The following is a 22704-nucleotide window of genomic DNA, read 5'->3' on the forward strand; positions in this document are numbered from 1 at the left end:
TGATATTGAACAGAAAAGGACATGTGTTTGCTTTGTGTCAACCACCAAAATACAAGTTGGATTACCTCTAATTGTTATTTCTTCTAATGTCTTCAAATATGCAAATTGTGTCGTTAAATATACACGATACAAAAATGTTTATGGCAGAAAAAACACATTACCTGATAAAAGTTTGGAATACCCTTTTGTCAAATTGTTATAGGGTTTCCCTATCTATAATTGTTGATTATTCTTTACATGTATAATACATTTTAATTTAAACAGCAGTCACAGGTTGTTTAGTCAAGTGTCATTGTACATTTTAAACATGCTATACATGTTAGAATTAATTCTATCATTAACATTATGGTGAAATAGTTTCATTGTGATCAGATTTTATTAGAACCAACTTGGAAGTTATGTGAATTAGTTACACAGAAAGCTAGAAAAGCTACACATTGGAAAACAGGTAAGTTATATTGAAAGTAGTGTTGAGGGGAATATACTGAAAACTGCAGACAGAAAATTAGATTCCAGGTGTCATCTGGATTGGAATTGTCAAACAATTAAGCTAAACAAAAATCCTTATGATATAAAACATGGAATTATTCATTCATTATATATATTGAATTACTGACCATCTGCACTCAAGGCTGGTATTTCAGGTGCTTGGGTTGTTGTGCCACATGTGCATACATGTGGACATACTGGTGGTTCTGAGCTTTTGGTTGTCATGGCTGGCACTGGGGAAGCAGCTCGTAGGCCAGGGCAGGTGATGCTGTTGTCAGCATCCATCCCACTGGAGGTGACCCGGACGAAGCCTGGCTTGTCAGTTCCGATGAGGGAGCTGATCCACGACTGGTAACGGGACACTCTGGAGTAAACCCCAGGCAGCTCGGGACGAGCACAGCCAAAACCAAAACTAACAATTCCAGACTGAACCCAGACGGAGCCCTGCTTGTTGACCATTGGACCTCCTGAGTCACCCTGAGAAACAAAAGCAATTATAAAGTACATGTCACAATTCTCATAATATTTAAACCCATTTGGGCCAAAGGCACGCGCACACACACACACACACACACACACACACACACACACACACACACACACACACACACACACACACACACACACACACACACACACACACACACACACACACACACACACACACACACAGCTAATCAAGGTACTGAAATGGCACCATGATTACACAAACCAGATGATCACTTTAATGTCAGTGTTGATAAATATTTGGGTTTGGTGACATTTTATCAATGACCAAAACAAGTAAAATATCACACCTGGCATGAGTCCTTGCCTCCAGCCAACACACCAGCACAGATCATGTTGTTTGATATTGTACCCACTCCATTAAGACAGTTACACTGTCTATTCCCCACAACTGGGACCTCTACTTCTTGTAATGTTTGGGGGAACGGCAAAGATACTGAGGAACAGAGAAAGAAAGACAATAGTCAAACTTAGGAACACAATGGTTTTCCAATTAATCAAGTGATGTGTGCCTAATTTTTCCTTATAATACAAGCAAAACTCACCTCCCTCCTCGATTGCACCAAAGCCAGTGACCCAGCTGTCAGTTCCACTGTTGAACACACTGTCACTGTCTGCCAGACAGACAGGTCTGATGTAGTCAGTGAAACTGACTGATGAGGACAGTCTTAGCATAGCAATATCATTGTCACTGGTGGCACTGTCATAGTCTGGATGTATAATGATTTCTGCTACGGTCATGGACACTTCATTTGGATTACTGCCCTCTAGGTTCTGTCGCCCCAGTGAAATCTGCCAACCTGCGGTGCTTGTGCTGAAGAAAAACATGTGAGAAATATGTATGAATCGTATGTATAAATATATAATCGTGAGAGAAAGAAATGTTAGCAAGAATATAAAAGAAACCAGTGCTTGTAAAGTTATTGGAATAGTGACACCTTTAAATATTCTCAGTACAAACCTGGAAAAGCAGTGAGCTGCAGACATCACCCACTCCTTGTTGACGAGGGAAGCACCACAAACGTGGAAACCAAACCTCTGAAGACTGGCCTGCCATGGCCAACTTCCTACTGGAGCATCCTCACCTCCAACTATCCTGTTGTTGAATGGAGTGATTCCACACACTAGACAAAGAATCAATATAAGATAAAACAGACAGACTATTGTGGGGTACTGTAAAGATTTACAAAAATAAGAGATATGCCTATAATTTCTGTAGCCTACTACTGAAGAGAATTGTATTACGGTACTTCATATACCTTCTGCACTTGGTAAAACTACAGGTGTTGGTTCTGTGGTTGTGGTTGTGATGGCTGGCACTGGGGTTGGTTCTGTAGTAGTGGTTGTGATGGCTGGCACTGGGGTTGGTTCTGTAGTAGTGGTTGTGATGGCTGGCACTGGGGTTGGTTCTGTAGTAGTGGTTGTGATGCCTGGCACTGGGGTAACAGGAGCTGGGAGGCCAGGGCAGGTGAAGCTGTTGTCAGCATCTATACCACTGGAGTTAAACTGGACGAAGCCTGGCTTGTCAGTTTCGATGAGGGAGCTGATCCACGACTCATAACGGGACACTCTGGAGTAAACCCCAGGCAGCTCGGGACGGGCACAGCCAAAACCAAAGCTAACAATTCCAGACTGAACCCAGACGGAGCCCTGGTTGTTGACCATTGGTCCTCCTGAGTCACCCTGAGAAGCAAAAGTATACATATATCACAATTTATATAAATTCTCGTCAATCTTGTTCAAGTTTACCCAAAACCAATCTCAATCAGGGCACTTATTGGCTGCTGTTGGTGCCAGGAGATAAGTATAACAAATTGTTATGTCACCTGGCTCCAGCCAGTAGCTGATTGCAAGTTCAATACCCTGCTTTTAACCACTGGGTGTCAGGCTTCACAAAGATATGGGTTTGGCATTTGGTTACATTTGAACAATTTCCAAAACAGTTAAAATATCACACCTGACATGAGTCCTTGCCTCCAGCCAACACACCAGCACAGATCATGTTGTTTGTGATTATACCCACTCCATTAAGACAGTTACACTGTCTATTCCCCACAACTGGGACCTCTACTTCTTGTAATGTTTTGGGGAATGGCAAAGATACTGAGGGATAGAGAAAGAAAGACAATTGTCAAACTTAGCAACGCAAGGTTTTTCGCAGTTAATCAAGTGATATGTTTCTAAAACAATCTTTCCCAATGATACAAGCAAGACTCACCTCCCTCCTCGATTGTACCCCAGCCAGTGACCCAGCTATCAGTACCACTGTTGAACACACTGTCACTGGCTGCCAGACACACAGGTCTGATGTAGTCAGTGAAACTGACTGGTGAGGACAGTCTGAGTACAGCAATGTCATGTTCATTGCTGTCACTGTCATAGTCTGGATGTAAAATGATTTGGGCAACATCTATGGACACTTCATTTGGGTTGTCGCCCTCCAGATTCTGTCGCCCCAGTGAAATCTGCCAACCAGATGTGCTTGTGCTGGAGAAAAGAGCGCAAGAAAAAAAATATGAATCTTATTATTAATAATTGTGAGAGAATGATATTTTTGAAATAATATAAAAGAAGATAGAAAGCAGCCAGTGCATGTAATTATACTGAAATGGTGACACCTTTTGATATTGTCAGTATACAAACCTGGAAAAGCAGTGAGCTGCAGACATCACCCACTCCCTGTTGATAAGGGAACCCCCACAGATATGTTGCCCAAACCTCTGAAGACTGGCCTGCCATGGCCAACTTCCTACTGGAGCATCCTCACCTCCAACTATCCTGTTGTTGAATGGAGTGATTCCACACACTAGACAAGAATCAATAGATTGAATTCAGTCAGAATATTGCAGAGTACTACAGTATATATATATATATATATATATATATATATATATATATATATATATATATATACACACAGTACATGCAGTATATATATAAAGATGTCTGTACTTCTGAAGATAATTTTATTATTCCATATACTATATATATATAGCTTATATATACCTTCTGCACTTGGTAAAACTACAGGTGTTGGTTCTGTGGTAGTGGTTGTGATGGCTGGCACTGGGGTAGCAGGAGCTGGGAGGCCAGGGCAGGTGAAGCTGCTGTCAGCATCTATACCACTGGAGTTAAACTGGATGAAGCCTGGCTTGTCAGTTTCGACAAGGGAGCTGATCCACGACTCATAACGGGACACTCTGGAGTAGACCCCAGGCAGATTGGCACGAGCACAGCCAAAACCAAAACTAACAATTCCAGACTGGACCCAGATGGAGCCCTGCTTGTTGACCATTGGTCCTCCTGAGTCGCCCTGAGAAGCAAAAGTATAGTTTATGTAAAACGTTCTATACATTTGTCACATTTGTTCAAGTGTACGCAAAGTCCCAAACCCAATCTGCTTGAAATCAGACCCTTATTGTGAGAATCAGGGCACTGACCTGGACATCTCATATTGGCTGGTGTTGGTGCCAGGAGATGTAAGTACAGTATAACAAAATGTTATGTCACCTGGCACCAGCTACTAGCTGATTGCAAGTTTAATACCCTGATTTAAACCACTGAATGTCAGGCTTCACAAAGATTCAGGTTTGGGGTTTGGTTACATGTTAACAATTATCCAAACTAATAAAATATCACACCTGGCATGAGTCCTTGCCTCCAGCCAACACACCAGCACAGATCATGTTGTTTGTTATTGTACCCACTCCATTAAGACAGTTACACTGTCTATTCCCCACAACTGGGACCTCTACTTCTTGTAATGTTTCAGGGAACGGCAAAGGTACTGAGGAACAGAGAAAGAAAGACATTGGTCAAACATAGCAACACAATGTTTTACCAATAAGTGATATTTTGCTAAAACAACAATCTTTCTAATAATACAAACAAAACTCACCTCCCTCCTCGATTGCACCCCAGCCAGTGACCCAGCTATCAGTACCACTGTTGAACACACTGTCACTGGCTGCCAGACAGACAGGTCTGATGTAGTCAGTGAAACTGACTGATGAGGACAGTCTTAGCATAGCAATATCATTGTCACTGGTGCCACTGTCATAGTCTGGATGTATAATGATTTCTGCTACTGTCCTGGACACTTCATTTAGATTACTGCCATCAAGGTTCTGTCGCCCCAAGGAAATCTGCCAACCAGACGTGCTTGTGCTGGGAGAAAAACATGTGAGAAATATGTTTAAATGGTATGTATAATTATGTTATTGTGAGAGAAAGAAATATCAGCAATACTATAAAATAAATCAGTGCTTGTAAAGCTATTGAAATGGTGCCAGCTTTTGATGTTCTTTACCTGAAAAAGCAGTGAGCTGCAGACATCACCCACTCGCTGTTGATGAGGGAACCACCACAAATATGTTGCCCAAACCTCTGAAGACTGGCCTGCCACGGCCAACTTCCTACTGGAGCATCCTCACCTCCAACTATCCTGTTGTTGAATGGAGTGATTCCACACACTAGACAAGAATCAATATTGATGGAAGTCAGACCGTTACAGAGTACAATAAAGAGTGAAAAAGAGAACATTTACTGTTGGTACATCTGACAAGACTTGTATTAGTCCACACCTACCTTCTGCGCTTGGTAAAACTACAGGTGTTGGTGCTGTGGTAGTGGTTGTCATGGCTGGCACTGGGGTTGGTTCTGTGGTAGTGGTTGTCATGGCTGGCACTGGGGTTGGTTCTGTAGTAGTGGTTGTGATGCCTGGCACTGGGGTAACAGGAGCTGGGAGGCCAGGGCAGGTGAAGCTGTTGTCAGCATCTATCCCACTGGAGTTAAACTGGACGAAGCCTGGCTTGTCAGTTTGGATAAAGGAGTTGATCCATGACTCATAACGGGACACACTGGAATAAACCCCAGGCAGATTGGGACGAGCACAGCCAAAACCAAAACTAACAATTCCAGACTGGACCCAGATGGAGCCCTGTTTGCTGACCATTGGTCCTCCTGAGTCACCCTGAGAAGCAAAAGTATATGTCAAACTTTCTATCAATTCTCATCAACTATGTTTTATTGTGTGTGTTGGTGCCAGCTAGGAGATGTAACTATAACAGATAGTGAAGTCAGCATGCACCAGCTAGTAGCTGATTGCAAGTTAAACACCCTGCTTTTAACCATTGAATGTCAGGCTTCACACAGATATGGATTTTGAAATGACCAAAAGTAGTAAAATATCACACCTGGCATGAGTCTTTGCCTCCAGCCAACACACCAGCACAGATCATGTTGTTTGTTATTGTACCGACTCCATTAAGACAGTTACACTGTCTATTCCCAACAACTGGGACCTCTACTTCTTGTAATGCTTTGGGGAACGGCAAAGGTGCTGAGGGACAGAGAAACAAAGACATTGTTTAAACCTAGCAACACACTGTATTTCCCTTTAATCAAGAGATATGTTTCCAAAATCATCTTTCTCTTTCTATTTCCAAATACAAGCTAAACTTACCTCCTTCCTGGATTCTACCCCAGCCAGTGACCCAGCTATCAGTACCACTGTTGAACACACTGTCACTGGCTGCCAGACAGACAGGACTGATGTAGTCAGTGAAGCTGACTGGTGAGGAGAGTCTTAGTAAAGCAATATCATTGTCACTGGTGGCACTGTCATAGTCTGGATGTAAAATGATTTGTGCTATTCTTCTGGACACTTCATTTGGATTTCTGCCTCTTAGGTTCTGTCGCCCCAGTGAAATCCGCCAACGAGAGGTCCTAGTGCTGGAGAAATAATGGTAAGAAACATTTATAAGTTTAAAAGGCAGGTGGCTTGCGCACATCCAGTTCCTGGCTGGTGCCGGACCAAGGCAAGTACAATGAAAAGAAGAGAGTCCGCACACAGGATTGCTCCAATGGTGTTCTTTTATTGAAACACCATAGTTAATACACAACGTTTCGACCGCAGGCGGCCTTCATCAGGTGATAATTGTTAGTATGTGACAACCTCCCTTTTATCTAGGTCGTCACATCACGTGACTGATGCTGACTGGGTAGGTAATTTACAAACACCATTAAGTGACATGACAATACATATGACTATAAGTATGAATAACCACCACAATTTACAATAGTACAACAGTTTCAAAGCAAAAAAAACAGTTTCAAGAGAACTTGTTAGTTTGTTGCAGACTGATTTAATATTTTTTATAAATATTTTAAATATTTTAAATAGAGAGATTTTGCAATATTTTTTGTTTTTAAGATTTTTTTAAAAAGGCTTTTGGTACCAAAAGTAGTTTACAGTTTGGGCAATCTGCTCCAAAATAGTGTTGGTCAGAACAATATCAAAGAGGACGTATACGGGCTCTGATAAATAAAGGTTCACATTGAAGATTCATCACTCAATGACTCTCGGAGCAGATTGCCCAAACTGTAAACTACTTTTGGTACAAAAAGCCTTTTAAAAGAAATCTTAAAAACTTAAAATATTTAAAATATTTAAAATATTTAAAATATTTAAAATATTTATAAAATATATAAAAAATATTAAATCAGTCTGCAACAAACTGTTTTTTTGCTTTGAAACTGTTAACGGTTATTCATACTCAATAGTCATATGTATTGTCATGTCACTTGGGGTTACTACCCAGTCAGCATCAGTCACGTGATGTGACGACCTAGATAAAAGGGAGGTTGTCACATACTAACAATTATCACCTGATGAAGGCCGCCTGCGGTCGTAACGTCGTGTATTAACTATGGTGTTTCAATAAAAGAACACCATTGGAGCAATCCTGTGTGCGGACTCTCTTCTTTTCAAGAAACATTTATAAAACGTATGGAATGTGAGAGACGAAAACGAAAATAAAAGCCTGGGTACCTAGGCTACAGGCAGACAAACAGACAGATACGGAGATCGCCATAATATGAGCATAAAAGGGACACAGACAGACAGACAGACAGACAGACAGACAGACAGACAGACAGACAGACAGACAGACAGACAGACAGACAGACAGAACAGGCAACGAGTAAGGCATAAAATAGTTTCAAATATTGAAATATTATATTCCCTGTTTTACAGCTCTCTTAAGTTGTTTGCTCTATCATGTGCCATTATAGAAATAAAGGTATAATGGGTCGCACACACCAAGACTGCGTTTTAGTTTTTATTCTTGCATGATGGATCAATGACAGACGTTTCGGCTATCCAGCCTTCATCAGTGTTACACTGATGAAGGCTGAATAAAAACAAAAATGCAGTCTTGGTGTCTGCGACCCATTACCTTTATTTCTATACGGGTAACACACCATAAGTCAGAGCGCGGTGGTCACAAGAAAAGTTATATTTGTTGATAAAGATGATTTGGTAAATTAAATTACTCATTTACCTTGAGAAGCAGTGAGCAGCAGTCAGAACCCATTCCTTGTTGATGAGGGAACCGCCACAAACATGGCGGCGAAACCTCTGAATACTGGCCTGCCATGGCCAACTGCCTACTGGAGCATCCTCACCTCCAACTATCCTGCTGTTGAGTGGTGGAGCACCACACACTGGAAAAGAGATAATTCAATCCTGATATGACATACAATAAATACTATATAATTTTCTTTCTTTCTTGAATAATCAAGTTTATTATGGAAAATGTGCATTGGAAACATTCATTAACATTACTGCTGCTACAAATAAAGTAGAAAAACAAGAAAAATGTAACAGGTTTGAAAATTGAAATGAATCATTTTCTACTTACCATTAAGTTGAGAATATGCATCTATGAAAGACATAACATAATTGATCAGCTATGTTAAGCACATGAATGATTTGTGTAACAACATAAATTCTCCTCCAGAACAACTAGTGACACATTGCTGGTTACAATACATTGACACTGACAAAAGCAAACAAAGTGTTTTTCTGTATCCAATCTCAAATCTATGTCTCCTCAAATCAAATTAAAACCAGTACAATTTTCTCAGATTAATATAAAATAACAGTAGGCTATAATATGATTACATTCCTCAGCCATATGCAAGCAAATCATATATTTGAAACGCATTACAATAAACACAACCTGTGATATGAATAGACAACTTGAAACAATGACATTTGAACCAGACATACATCGTGTTTTTTAATTCACCTACTCTCATTCTGGCTACCACACTTTAAGTCCAGTGAGCCAACTCACCTTCAACAAAGAAGTTCAGCACAGTCAACACGCAGGCCCATGTCCACAAAGCCATTGTGGAACTACAGAGTTAATGTTTGCAACACTCTTTAAATACCATCTTATGCCCCTCCCATAAGGTATTCCTCAATATTAACCAAAGCATTCAGAAATGTCCTTATTCCTATTGGACATAGCATCAGGAAACAAAGATAGGAGATTACCTGGAATGTTTTGTGATTTTTGGCTATCTTAGAAACCACATTCCTATACATACTAATACGAGGAATGAAATGTATGCTTTGAATAGTGATGCTTAGAATTTATGGTTAACAAACTTAGGCCAAAATAAAGATTCACATTTTGGGAAATTATATGAATATTGACAGCCTGACAGGTGATCTTTTTGTGCATTCATTTAAAGCAGGATGTGCAGGGATGTGTTTCAGAGAGAGCAATGGAGCAGGGACCCCCACTACATGTTGTGTGCTACATAAATTGTTTTCCTTCTTTTTTTTTTAAAGTCTGCCAAGCAACTTTCAAAGCTAGCTCAGTATATTTAGGTGATTGTCTCATCAATGTCTGGTGGTCGTTGAGATATTTGAGACTAGTCTCAATTATTTATTTTTTTTGCTAATTATGTTGGATTCACTTGTATCAGACATTTATATTATAAACCTTTGGTGGAGGTGTGTGTGTGTGTGTGTGTGTGTGTGTGTGTGTGTGGGTGTGTGTGTGTGTGTGTGTGTGTGTGTGTGTGTGTCTATATAGCCTACCGCCGGTACGCTCATGATAATTATTGTATCAATGATACAAATATTTGTATAAATATACACTGTGCAATTGTTATTGGCAGTATAGGATTCGTATACAGTCCAAAGTGTGCGACAAAGGGCAATTATGTGACATTGAGAGGTTTAAGGTTGGAACAACAACACAACTTAAGAGTTATGACATGGCTACTGTACAGTATGTAACAAAACAAGTATGCAGTGTCATTATCTGCTGAACAATTCAATACTTTCAACACTCCAGAATGCCAGATGTGATTGAGTTCTGTCGGTGCCTCAGGGACGAAAGAACCCTATAGTTATGTCATCACAGTCGTATATTTGTGTGTTTAAGAGACGCGAGAAAGATTTGAGGATAATCTAACGTTGAAACATTTGTTTGTTTTGTAGTATGTTCTGTTTCTTCTTCTTAACCCAGGGAACCCCTTTTGGTGTTTTAACTAAGCATTATGTTATAATTTAGCTATTGAGCTTGATCTACAAGCTCATAGCGTGCCACTGAGTGGCGCGCTACAAGCTTGTAGGTCTGCTATTTTTGAAAAATCGTAAAAATGCGGCACACATCTTTGAATATATATTCTTTCAGGGCGAACGTTTTTTTTATTTCGACGTCAGGCCTAAATGGGTTAATTGTATTTGAACTAATAGGGAAAACAATTGGACAAATAACATTGGAACTGCAACAAATTGTGCACAAGCAACCGATGCATGGTAGGCCTGTGTTTTCAGTGAGGAAAAAAGGAGAAAAACAAAACAAAACAAAGAAACAACAAAAAACCTCAACAACTGGAAAACAATTATAAAATGGAGAAAGAACAATTATGAATTGGGGAAAGAGTTAATAAGAAGTCTCTTTGTGGCAGGTGCGTTGGTGGAGGAAGGAATGGACAACTCAACACGGTCTTCACTTGCTCAATAAAGATTGAGCAAGTGGAAGCATCTTCCTGATGCTCTAAAATGGTGTGACAAGATAAAGGGAAAACAATGAAAGACAGACAGACATATATGGTTCATTGAACCTTTCCAAAAGAACAGCCCCAATGGAAGGAATTCAACTAGTCTGACAAGTCTGTAGGTGGCAATTAGTGACGGAGGACAAAGAGCATGAAAGAAAAAAGTATTGTCTCGGCTGTCATGCACTATAGACTGTTATATAACAAAATATGCATTTTGACTGAAAGCATAATCTTTTAAACACAGTTACATGACACCTGAAAGTGGTAGAGGTTGTCCACCTTTGTCTTGTTTAGACTACTGTGGCTATGTAGTCAGGTGTGGGGAAACCTCATGCAGGGAATAATTTGTCTTTGATGATAATTGCCTTTTGTTCACAACTTATACGTTGTGAACTTAAGCACTACATGTATTACCATTATAACTATAGAGCCCACATGCCCTGCTGAACATGACATCACTGGATCACTCCACATCCCTACAGCAGCATCATGGCGTATAGTCTCTAGTGCTCCTACGTATACACGCACGCACGCACGCACGCACGCACGCACGCACGCACGCACGCACGCACGCACGCACGCACGCACGCACGCACGCACGCACGCACGCACGCACGCACGCACGCACGCACGCACGCACGCACGCACGCACGCACGCACGCACGCACGCACGCACGCACGCACGCACGCACGCACGCACGCACGCACGCACGCACGCACGCACGCACGCACGCACGCACGCACGCACGCACGCACGCACGCACGCACGCACGCACGCACGCACGCACGCACGCACGCACGCACGCACACACACACACACACACACACACACACACACACACACACACACACACACACACACACACACACACACACACACACACACACACACACACACACACACACACACACACACACACACACACACACACACACACACACACACACACACCTCAACTTATCCATTTCCTGCAGCTGATGCATCTGACTTAGGCATTATGTCTTAGTGATAAAACTTCAATACAATTATTATTATTATTATTATTATTATTATGACAGTTTCTATTGTATTCATAGGAGCACAATAGGCACAGCAGAATTCACTGAAACTAAATTTGGCAAATATTTACACAAGATCTCTTATTAATGTACTAGTAGTCGTAGTAACGATATAATTGTGGTAGCATATTATAGCATACCATAGCATAGCATACTACATACATACTACATACATAGCATAGCATACCAATAGTGGAAAATGTCTGCCCTCTTCACTCTTCATATCATATAAAACATTAACAACAGGCCAGGGTTATTCAAATCATAAACAAAGGTTAAAGGGATAGTTCAGAATTTTTTTACTTAAGCTGTATGAAATACTTGCCATTAATATAGTGGTTGCAAGTTAACTGTATTAATTGATTGCCTGAGTCCCATGGTGGGAGTTCTTCTCTGGTTTTGGTGTAATATTAAGTAGTTCTGGTCATTTTGTGGGGGGCACAGGGGGCCACGCATTAAAAGTAAATTAATCCACAAAACTAGCGTCATTTGTATTGTTGACCTATTTCTACCATATAGTGCAACTTTCGTTAATTTTTTACCCCTCTATCACACGGAACTATGTTTTTTGTGTCAATATTACTACGCCCCAAAAAATAGTTACAAGTGATAGAGGGGTCAAAGTTGAACGAAAGTTGCGCTAATATTTTAGAAATGGTTAACGATACAAATGACGTTCGTTTTGTGGATTCAATTACTTATAATGAGTGGCCCCAGTGCCCCCCCCCCCCCCCCCCCCACAAAATGACCTACAAACTTTCACCAAAATCAGAGCAGAAAACCCACCACGGTACTTGGGCAATCAATGAATACAGTTGCAAATTGCAACCACTATATTAATGGCAAGTATTTCATACAACTTAAGTTAAACAATTATCCCTTTAAAGCGCAAATGTGTTTTCTTAGGAACCCAACCCACCCAAGTTAAGTATTTGTGTTTCCTACAGTACTTCCTTGAATGTCCGTATGGACCAGTGGACTTGAAAAAGGAGCTACTGTACAGGTATGTCATTGTGTTAACAATAGTACACCTAAGTACACATGTATTAAGTAGGCCTATTATTTATACATGTTTCACAATCTCAGTCTCAGTAACAGTAATTGAACAACAATTCACTCTCATTACTATCTTCTTCAAAAGGTATACATTGATGATAAACTTAACCATTTGTCAAAAACAATGTGTTGTTTAAATAGTCACACAATGGCTATTGCCGTTGTGATACACCCTATACAACTAACTAAGTATAAATCAGGCTTAAATGGTAAAAAATGGCATCATTGAAGTCATTGAAGGAAGTGACCAGGCAGATTTCAGAACTATGAATGAACAACAGTGTCACCATGAAAGTGTTCAAAGTGGTGATGGACTTGTCACTTAGTCATTAGGACAATAATGGTCCATTGTCATATAGTATGAGGAAAAGGATGTGGAAATGGAAACTGTGACAAATAGAGAGATAGATGGACAGAGACAAAGGGTCAGTTACGTAAATATTGAAGTGGGTTTGGTCCTAATCTGACAACATGGTTGGTGTGTATATACTGTCTCAAAGTGTGGCCACCTTGTCAACGAACTATGACAAAACCACTGGTCTTCTCTAAGGTCATCGCATCGGCTACTGTATAAACTCTAACGTATATGCTGTCATCCAAACAGTGTTGTGCTGGGGACAATCAAACACAAAACAAGGCCGGCCTCTGAAGGTGGTCTGTACAGGGGACAGGTGGTGATTATGTGTTCTGCAGTATGCTCAGGCTCGCCACAGTGTCAATATGAATTATTCTTAGGAAATAATATTTTCAGAACAGAATAATACGAATTATATGTTGATACTTGTTATTCTTCAGAGAACAGTGGCATCTATTAAATCACTGTTGATACAGATATAGACATAATTGTTTGTTCAAAGATGTGACATTATTCCTTTGAAAGTCAATGTGATTGTCAAAAAATATATAAACCTGTATGTGATGATCTGTTTTGCTACCATGGATGTAAAACATCCATGAGACTTTTAATTATACTTTTAAGTATTTGTTGTATGGTCTACATGTTGATTCTTCATTACTTATATTGAAAGTAATGAGGAGTGGAATAGAGATAAAGAGGAGAGTGTAGGCAGGGTGGAACTTGTGACAGAAGGGTTGGAAACAGTGGCACTGACAAAAGGACAGGAGGCGGAGCTGGAAGTAGCAGAGTTGAGGATGCTCAAATTCTCATTAGGAGTGATATGGCAGGACAGGACGTTGAGACAGGATCAGAAATGACTATAGGATCAGCCCTAATAAGGTTAGATGGTTTGGGGATAAAGCACAAGAGGCGAGGTTGAGATGGATTGAAATGCGATGAGGGATGACATGCAGGTGGGAGGAGTCACAAGGAAGGAAGACAGGAAACAGAACCAGTCCAGGTGTAAACAGATGGGAATCAGCCAAAAGAAGAGGAGATTCATATGTTGATTCACTACCTTATCACCTAAAACTGGAGTATGAATAGGAATTAAGTCAGTTGACCACGTGCATCGTCACTGTCAAAACAGTAGCCGTGATCAACGCACCGAATGCAGCTACTGAGTTCTTGGTATAGGTCAGTAGATGGCTACTGAGAGCATTCAATGCTCTGATTAAATGCATTGATAGCATTCGAAGTGCCGTTTCTGATAAATAAGTGCCTCTCCCAAGACAAGTGGGGATTATTGTCTCATTTGTCTGTATTATGAAAAGAGGGGTCACGGTGGCACAGTCGGTAGTGCTGTCGCCTCACAGCTAGAAGGTCCTGGGTTCGATTCCCGCTGGGGACGCTGTGGGCGCTGGGGGCGTGTTCCCTCCTCCACGTCATCAGTGCCCATACCCGAGGCGGGGTTGGCGAAAGGGCCTTTCTGTGTGGGGTAGGTACCCTCACAAAAACATGCCGTAATCCTGGTCTCTAAACTACCTCCCCCTGGCCAGCCGGGGCGCCCGAAGGAGGGGAAAGGAACTGGTCGGAATAACGTGTTCCTTCCACGCGCTACGTCCGGCCGGGGAAACTCTCCCCTGTCGGGTGAAAAGAAGCAGCTTGGACTCCTCATGTATAGAAGGAGGCATGAGGTCAGTCCGCTGCCCCCCCAGGTTGGCAGAGGAAGTGTAGCGCCCAGGATTACATTAGATAATTGACACTGGGTGAAAAAATGGGTTACAAAATTGTGGGATAAAACATTTAAATAAAATTAAAAAAAAAAAAATGTATTATGAAAAGAGTGTGTACCACTTTGTTCACTAGTCCCTGAAGCAGTGTTGATTTTGTCGACTAAAACTGACGAAAAATGTGACTACCTTTTTTCACTGACCAAAATAAAAACCAAGCTATGATGACTAAAACTATGACTAAATATACTGACAATTTCAGCAACAAATAAAAACTAGACTAAAATGCTAGGGAGGTACTAGTGGAGAAGAAATCCAGATGAAGTCATACATTTTTTGTTTTGCTCAGGTGCTGTGCTTTGCAAATAGCATATCTAGAGCTTGTAGATCGCCATTTCAGCATGCAACGAACTACAGTACATGTAAAATCAGCCAAAATACATTTTAGTTTACTAAATCAACTGTACATTTAATCGACTAAAACCATGTACATATTAGATAAAAACATTAATAATAATCTTTATTGTCCCGAAGCATATTCATAGACTTCTGTTCAAATCCCCCCATCAAAACAACACATAGCACATAAAAACATATCACCAAGACAATACAAAACATGAGGTCCCCACATGTATACAGAACATCCTATCAGCGGGGCAGTTTAATGCTGCGATGGCTGAGGGGACAAAACTCCTACAACAGCGAAGGTTTTTCCATGCTAAGGTTCTGCATCTTTGTCCCGATGGCATGAGGTTGAAAAAGCGATACAGGGGATGATCAGTGTCATTTGATATGGCCTTATAATATTGTTCATATATTATCAGAAAGGGTGGGTGTGGGAAATCCGATGATCTTGGAAGCAATACGGGTAACCTATTGTCCAGAGTGAGTCCAAGATATGTGAAACTGTCAACCTTTACCATTAATAAGGAGTGGGAGGGTTGTTTCAATGACCACTTATTTTCTTTTGTCCACATTCAACTCTATGTAATTGTCAGTCGCTGTGTCAGTGCACCACTGTGTAAAAGGAGAAATGGTGTTCTGATAGTCCGTAATCGGGTTATTGTCATGGAGCTGTCCGATTATTTAAAGTATGTGATGATATGGGTGAAGGGTTACAGTCATTTGTGTAGTGTGGAAGCCAGGGACACAACCCTGAGGGGCCCCTGAGTTGGTGATAACAGTTGATGAGAATTATGTACCTACTTTAACTGTTTGTGGTCCATTACTCAAACAGTAGTCCAGTGGATGAGGAGTGGAGGGATGTTGAGGTGATGCCATTTCTTGATGATGTGATGCCGTTGAATAGTGTTGAAAGCAGAACTAAGAACAAATCAATTAAAAGAATAGTAGCAAATTTAGTTAGCAATTTAGTCACTCTAGTCTAGTCTATAGCAATGATTACGTAACAGGTCCCAATGAGGTGACAGCATATACAGATTTATTTCATTGTATACTCTCTGTACTCTGTAAAATCAGGAAATAATAGCGTGAGACAGACAGTGGTTGCATTCTTTCGGCTGGGCTACACAGGGGACGGAATTGGCTCAGGCTGAGTCTGGAATCTGCAACGGTACGCTGCCGCTATAATCAATGGAACCCGGCTACACAGAGAGCGGTTGCGGTGTGTAAGCTCAAAATCTTACACAATCTGCAAATCTTTTTTTTTTTTTACGCAAGTGCTCTATTTTTCCATGTGTATGTTTGATTGATTGATTGATTGAATACTTTATTGGCAGAAAAGTAAACACTACAGAGTACAGTCAAATACTTTGTTTAAAAGGATATCACTGAAAAAAGGTCCTTGTGGTGTTGTTTCCATTCAGGTCCAGGGTATTCAATTCATAATCATGACATGAAAAATAACAACAAAATTCAGTATAAAAATGTACAGGTTGGGGGGAAAAAAGGAGGGGCTTATAAAGGTGGGGCGGGGGGGTAGTCACTTGACTAAGAGAGGAGCAATCATTTCCTGTCCCTTTTGCCTGCTGAAAGGTGTATTTTCAGGCTTGTTTTAAAGGAAGCCAGTGATTTAAATTTTTTGAGGGAGGGGGTCAGGGCATTCCACACTTGGGTGGCAGTGCTGTAGAAGGAGAATCTACCCATGTTTGTTTTAAAAGTGGGTGGTACCAGATCGTTGTTCTCGCTCCCTCTAGTATTGTGGCTGTGGCTCACTTTTTTTTAGGTAGTTAGTCAGGTACAGGTACAGTATGCATATGCGGGTACTCGAGGGAAAAGCTGCATTTACAATTTTAAATGTCACTTCCAATTTCAATTGCTTCACCCGGAGCCAACCTAGACTATCAAAATGGGTTGCAAAAAGATGGGTCATGGGCCCCAGGCCGAAAAGTAGTCAGATTAGTTTGTTTTGGGAGGCTTGGAGCTTAGTTTTTAGTGACATTGAGATGTTGGAGAACCAAGAGGTGCAAGCATAGTCAAAGGAGGGCTGAACCCCTGTATGCAGGGGTTATGCACCCCTTCGCCTCGCCTTCAGTTCAGAGGGGAAAAAAACAGTAAATACAGAACTCCCTGCGGGACGGACAAATTGTCGATGGAGCCACCTAGCTGCTTCCATTCCGCTCCGCACACGGTACGATTCCGTCCCCAGCGTAGCCCCCCGTTTCAGGGCTGTGTGCGCAATCACTTCAGTTTTATTAAACATATTTCTTCCATGTAGCCCATATTTTGTTATTGCATCATCATGCTATTATGTCCATTGTCCATTTCACAGTATTGTAGAAATTAATTTCTTTACAATGTCCAGCTTTCACACAAATCCTATAGACTAGAGCAGCAGTGGGCGTGGTTTTCTGGACCCACTGAAAAATTTGCCATTCATTTTTCCCATAGAAATTTACAAAAATCAATTATGTTCAGCCTAGAATCCAGTCATGGTGAATCATGACCATAACACCTTTGATTCTATGGGGGAAATAAATAAACAAAAAATGATATGATAGCCTGCTACATTTAATAAATACTGTAGGCCTACCCTTTGTATTTGTATATCATTTTTCTTTCTTCACAGAATCAAAGGTGTTATGACATATGGTCATGATTCACCGGGGATCCTGGATGGCTGGATTATAGGCTTAAAATAATTTATATAAATATTTTTGTAAATCTCTATGGGAAAAATGAATGGCCAATTTTTCAGTGGGTCTAGAAAACCACGCCCACTGCTATTCTCTCTAGACAATCAATAAACATCAACCTCTCAATGCAATTAATTAACTCCTCAAATGTGCATATATTACACATTAAACAGTAACCATGTATTTGGAATAAAACCCTGCTGATTAACCCAACAATACATTAATATAATAATACTTTTGTATACGGTAATCACACTATACGAAAAGGGCATCTGATTCCTTGAAACTGCACCAGACTTTATATTATGAAATGATATAATGCTGGACCGAGTTAAACTTGAGTCTTAAAGCTAATAATATAGCCACTTAGCACTCAAGCACTTCATAGTAGTAGTTCACATTACGTTTTTAGCAACACAAGAACACCTGCCTAGTTATACTAAAAAAACAGACATTTGTGTTACTTTTGTGCCTTACAAACCTGTAAAATCAGGATATAGTGTGAGACAGAGACATGTGTTGCTTTTTTCTTTCAGTGTAAACAATGAAGTAAGGCCTACTTTTCTAGCTGAACCACTGACAAAACTGCCCCCTACCGTTTTGGAAGACACGTGGCAGGTTTGTCTTTGGCCCTACTTGACAGGCAGATGTAATGAAATGAGTAGGCTACATCATAAAGAAATGATAAAGATTAATTATATACCAATTGTGACCACACACAATAGTGGGCGTCACAAATACTCAGAATCAGAAGCAGCGACTCTACTCCGAGTCTCTCTCGTGTGACTGAACTTGTCACGCTATCTCTAAGGGAGATGCCAGCCACCCGTCAAAGAAAACTCATTTCGGCCACTTGTATTCGCGACCTTATTCTTTCGGTCATCATCACCCACACTTCATGACCATAGGTGAGAGTAGGAACGAAGATTGCCCAGAAGACAGAGAGCTTTGCCTTCTGGCTCAACTCTCTTTTCGTCACAACAGTACGGTACAGCGACTGCAATACCACCCCTGCCGCTCCGATTCTCCGGCTGATCTCCTTCTCCGTCCTCCCCTCACTCGTGAACAAGACCCCGAGAAACTTAAACTCCTTCACAGTGCTTTAACCTTTTAACCAAAACATATCACTGACCTTTAAAGCTGGAATGTTAAAAAATAAAATAAATAAAGTATCATAGAGATTAATAGATATACTATTTATTGACCTATGTTGTCAAACTTCAGCCAAACACATTTCTGTCGTCATGTTATCACTGTGATGGGTTGGTAGGTCGATGAACCTAAACGCATATTTCTTGAACATATCCTTTAAAATCAACTTTTATTCAACAGTTTCTCAGTATTTACTTCCTAACAGGAAAAATCAACAACCAACAGTATAAAATCTGTCAGCACTGATCAAATGCAACAACTTGTGTAATATGGCTCCACCTGCTGGACAGACTTAACTACAGAAGTAACTACACTGACACCTTCTGCCTTGCATCCATAAAGAGCTGCATTTTCAAAAGGTTGATATTGTCAGACTGTCTCAGACAGGTCGTTTTCAGTGGCATTAGGCCCCCATGTCTCAGACTATGTTCCCCTCTCCTGTGGGGTCCCCCAAGGTTCGGTCCTGGGACCAACTTTATTCGCACTTTATATGCTACCCTTAGGTCACCTTATCAGCACTTTTAATAACATAAGAAATGTTATTAATCATCATAAATCATCATTTATATGCAGATGATATCCAGCTTTACTATTCTTTTAGCACTAAGTGTCCTGCTGATTTTCATTTTGATGTTTTACTTGAATGTATATCAGCCATTAAAGCCTGGATGGCAGATAATTACATCCAGCTAAACAATGACAAAACTGAGGTACTTATTGTGGCCCCTGACAATATTGTGCCTAAAGTGGTGGACTGCATCGGGCCCCTCAAACACAATGTGCGTCCAAACATCAGGAACATTGGCGTTAATTTTGACCAATCCGTGCACTTTGACACACTAAAATCAGTTACCCGGACATGCTTTTTTCACCTCAGAAACATCGCCAAGCTTAGAGCAATAGTCTCACACACGGAACTAGAACAAATTATCCATGCATTTGTTTCCTCACGGCTTGATTATTGCAACTCTCTTTTCACCTGCTTAAATAAAACCACCATGTACCGCCTTCAAATGATCCAAAATGCTGCAGCCAGACTACTCACTAGGTCCAGCAAATTCTGCCACATCACTCCAATCCTGGCCTCCTTGCATTGGCTTCCGGTGAACTTCAGGGTTCAGTTCAAGGTACTTGTGCTCACCTTCAGAGCGATGCATGGTCAGGCCCCAGGCTACTTGATTGACCTGGTGCCTCGTTATGTGCCCAGAAGGGCCCTTAGGTCTGCAGAACAGGGTCTGTTAGACCCACCCTCCACCAAACTAAAAACTAAAGGTGACAAATCATTTCAGGCCGTAGCAGCCAAACTTTGGAATGCTCTCCCACTAGCGCTGAGATTTTCCTCCTCTGTGGGCATTTTTAAAAATAGCCTCAAAACATTTCTTTTTAAACAAGCATTTGTGGATGCATGGTTCAACCTGAACTTAATAACCTACCTTTTGTTTTATGACGTATTTATGATTATCATATTGTCGTCTTGTTTGAGCTGAATTGTACAGCACATGTTTTATCTGCATTGTATGCTTGTTTACTTTGTTCTGTATTTTTATTGTATGTAAAGCACTTTGTGAGTCCTCTCTGTGAAAGGTGCTATATAAATAAAATGTACTTACTTACAAATTTTGAATATTGTAACAACAAAAATCTTTGAGAAGCACTATTATAGAACATCATGAGTGTACAATGTCATATCGAAACAGCAAACGGTATCATACAAAACGGTATACACGCGTACAGGTAGGCTACAAGCCTGTGAGATGTTTCAAGGGGAGAAAAGCTTTATTCCCCCTATTAAATCACACAAAATAATCTCTTCAGGTAGCGGTCGAAAATTGTGTCGCTGTGTTGCAAGTCTGAAAGGCTAGATCCATCAGATGAGGAGAGAGATTGTTCCACTTTTGCTCCGGCATTGTAAATGTATGTTTTCTCATTCCAATAAAGAAAGCCCTTTGAAATTAATTGAATAAACATACTGAACTTCATCCGGAAACTACATCACCTATCCAGACTTTACTTTCACTCCATCCAGACCTTTCCTTCGTTTCAGATTGGTGAAAAGCAAGGCAAAGTTGATAATGTAGGTTGACACACAAACCAGGCAGAAGTCCCCCAGAATAAAGGCGAGCACATATGCCAGGTAGATTGACCCAACCACAGACATCCAGGAAAAGATGACCAGAAACAATGCTGCTCTCTTGGAAACCGACAATCCTGCAAGAAAGTAACACGGGACAGAGTTCACATTTAACATACTGTGTTTGTGTGTGTGTGTGTGTGTGTGTGTGTGTGAAAGAGAGAGAGAGAGAAAGAGAGATGGGGACTTATGAGTATGAGGGAAAGAGTGGATATGCGTGTGTGTACTCTGTACTGACCTAGGCCCAGCTCTAGAGTGTAGAAAATGATGCCCAGAATACTGTTTGGCTGGTTTAGGGCACTATCTTCAGCGACAAAGTACTGGACCAAACCAAATCCACGCCCCCATCTGGCAAAAAAGATTTTGTAAAATGTAATGTCAAACAATTCTGAAGCACATAAGCAATAAACAAGGAAAATATATATGCCACTAATAGCCTGCCGTGGATAGACTAATATCACTGTCTTTTTATTTTATTTTTTTGAATTAATTGATTGATTGATTGATTGATTGGATGAATGAATGAACACAAACAAATGGCCAACTTTAAAAAGCTGGCTATGGGGGTCAAAAATATTATTAGGCTAAATTATGTTTTAAATTGCACTAGTATCCAGATTCCAGACCCACACACTTCCAGAATCCAGATACTTTATTCTTTAACACGTGGCACTGAGTGGGTGCAACTGCACTGCTGCAGCCAGTGAAGGCAATAGCCTACTTAATATGTCAACAAAATGACATGACATATACACTGTAGTGTACAGCGTATCTGCATGGCATAGACTAGGTTATCTTCAATTCGTAATAGTGATCAAGCAGTAGGCTACTACCTGGATGTGAACACTTTGGAACAGCTCACAGATTCCCCCAAATCGCACATCGCTCTGTATTCCGGGTTGTTTTCTCGAGAAACCTCAACATGCAGAGCATATATAGACAGCATAAACCCAAAAGCGCACAAAAATATGCGCGTTTTTCTCTCCCATGTAGGCACACAGTGATCACCAGCTGCTGCCATGTTCTCACTGTCTTTATCAACTTAATTCGAGGGAGCTCGATTTCAGATGGTTTTGGGAACAAACGACGGACGGTAGTCGCCAGTCGGTAGGTTTTTTAAATGCTTGCTTTGCGCTCGTCATCCCCCTCTGCCTCTGCTCTACTCCTCCAAGCTGCTACCTCACATGACACTAAAAAACACATTCCACGTTTTGATTGGTCCAAAACGATCTTTACAAAGCTTTTGATTGGATAACAGAGAGTAGGTTGGAGACCTGT

The 22704-nt window shown here is 40.8% G+C and overlaps 2 protein-coding genes across 2 annotated transcripts; both read right to left on the reverse strand.

Moving 5' to 3' along the window:
- Positions 1–609: 609 nt before the first annotated feature.
- LOC306915022 (transmembrane protease serine 9-like) lies at positions 610–9192 on the reverse strand (the record flags this gene model as incomplete). The annotated part of the gene is made up of 17 exons (XM_079492268.1): positions 610–966; positions 1287–1432; positions 1542–1810; positions 1958–2120; positions 2265–2679; positions 2954–3099; positions 3215–3483; positions 3640–3802; positions 4003–4309; positions 4638–4783; positions 4895–5163; positions 5306–5468; positions 5584–5968; positions 6192–6337; positions 6461–6729; positions 8340–8502; positions 9138–9192. 17 exons carry the CDS (start codon positions 9190–9192, stop codon positions 610–612), a joined length of 3831 nt encoding a protein of 1276 aa, XP_079348394.1.
- Positions 9193–19402: 10210 nt separating this feature from the next.
- vkorc1 (vitamin K epoxide reductase complex, subunit 1) lies at positions 19403–22578 on the reverse strand. Its single transcript, XM_079492428.1, has 3 exons — positions 22260–22578; positions 21665–21774; positions 19403–21503 (listed from the first exon to the last, which is right to left on the reverse strand). The coding sequence occupies exons 1-3, from the start codon at positions 22445–22447 to the stop codon at positions 21292–21294; spliced, it is 510 nt and encodes a 169-aa protein (XP_079348554.1). The 5' UTR covers positions 22448–22578; the 3' UTR covers positions 19403–21291.
- Positions 22579–22704: the final 126 nt, after the last annotated feature.

The sequence above is a fragment of the Electrona antarctica genome, assembly GCF_951216825.1.
Source record: "Electrona antarctica genome assembly, chromosome: 22".
Lineage (NCBI taxonomy): Eukaryota > Metazoa > Chordata > Actinopteri > Myctophiformes > Myctophidae > Electrona > Electrona antarctica.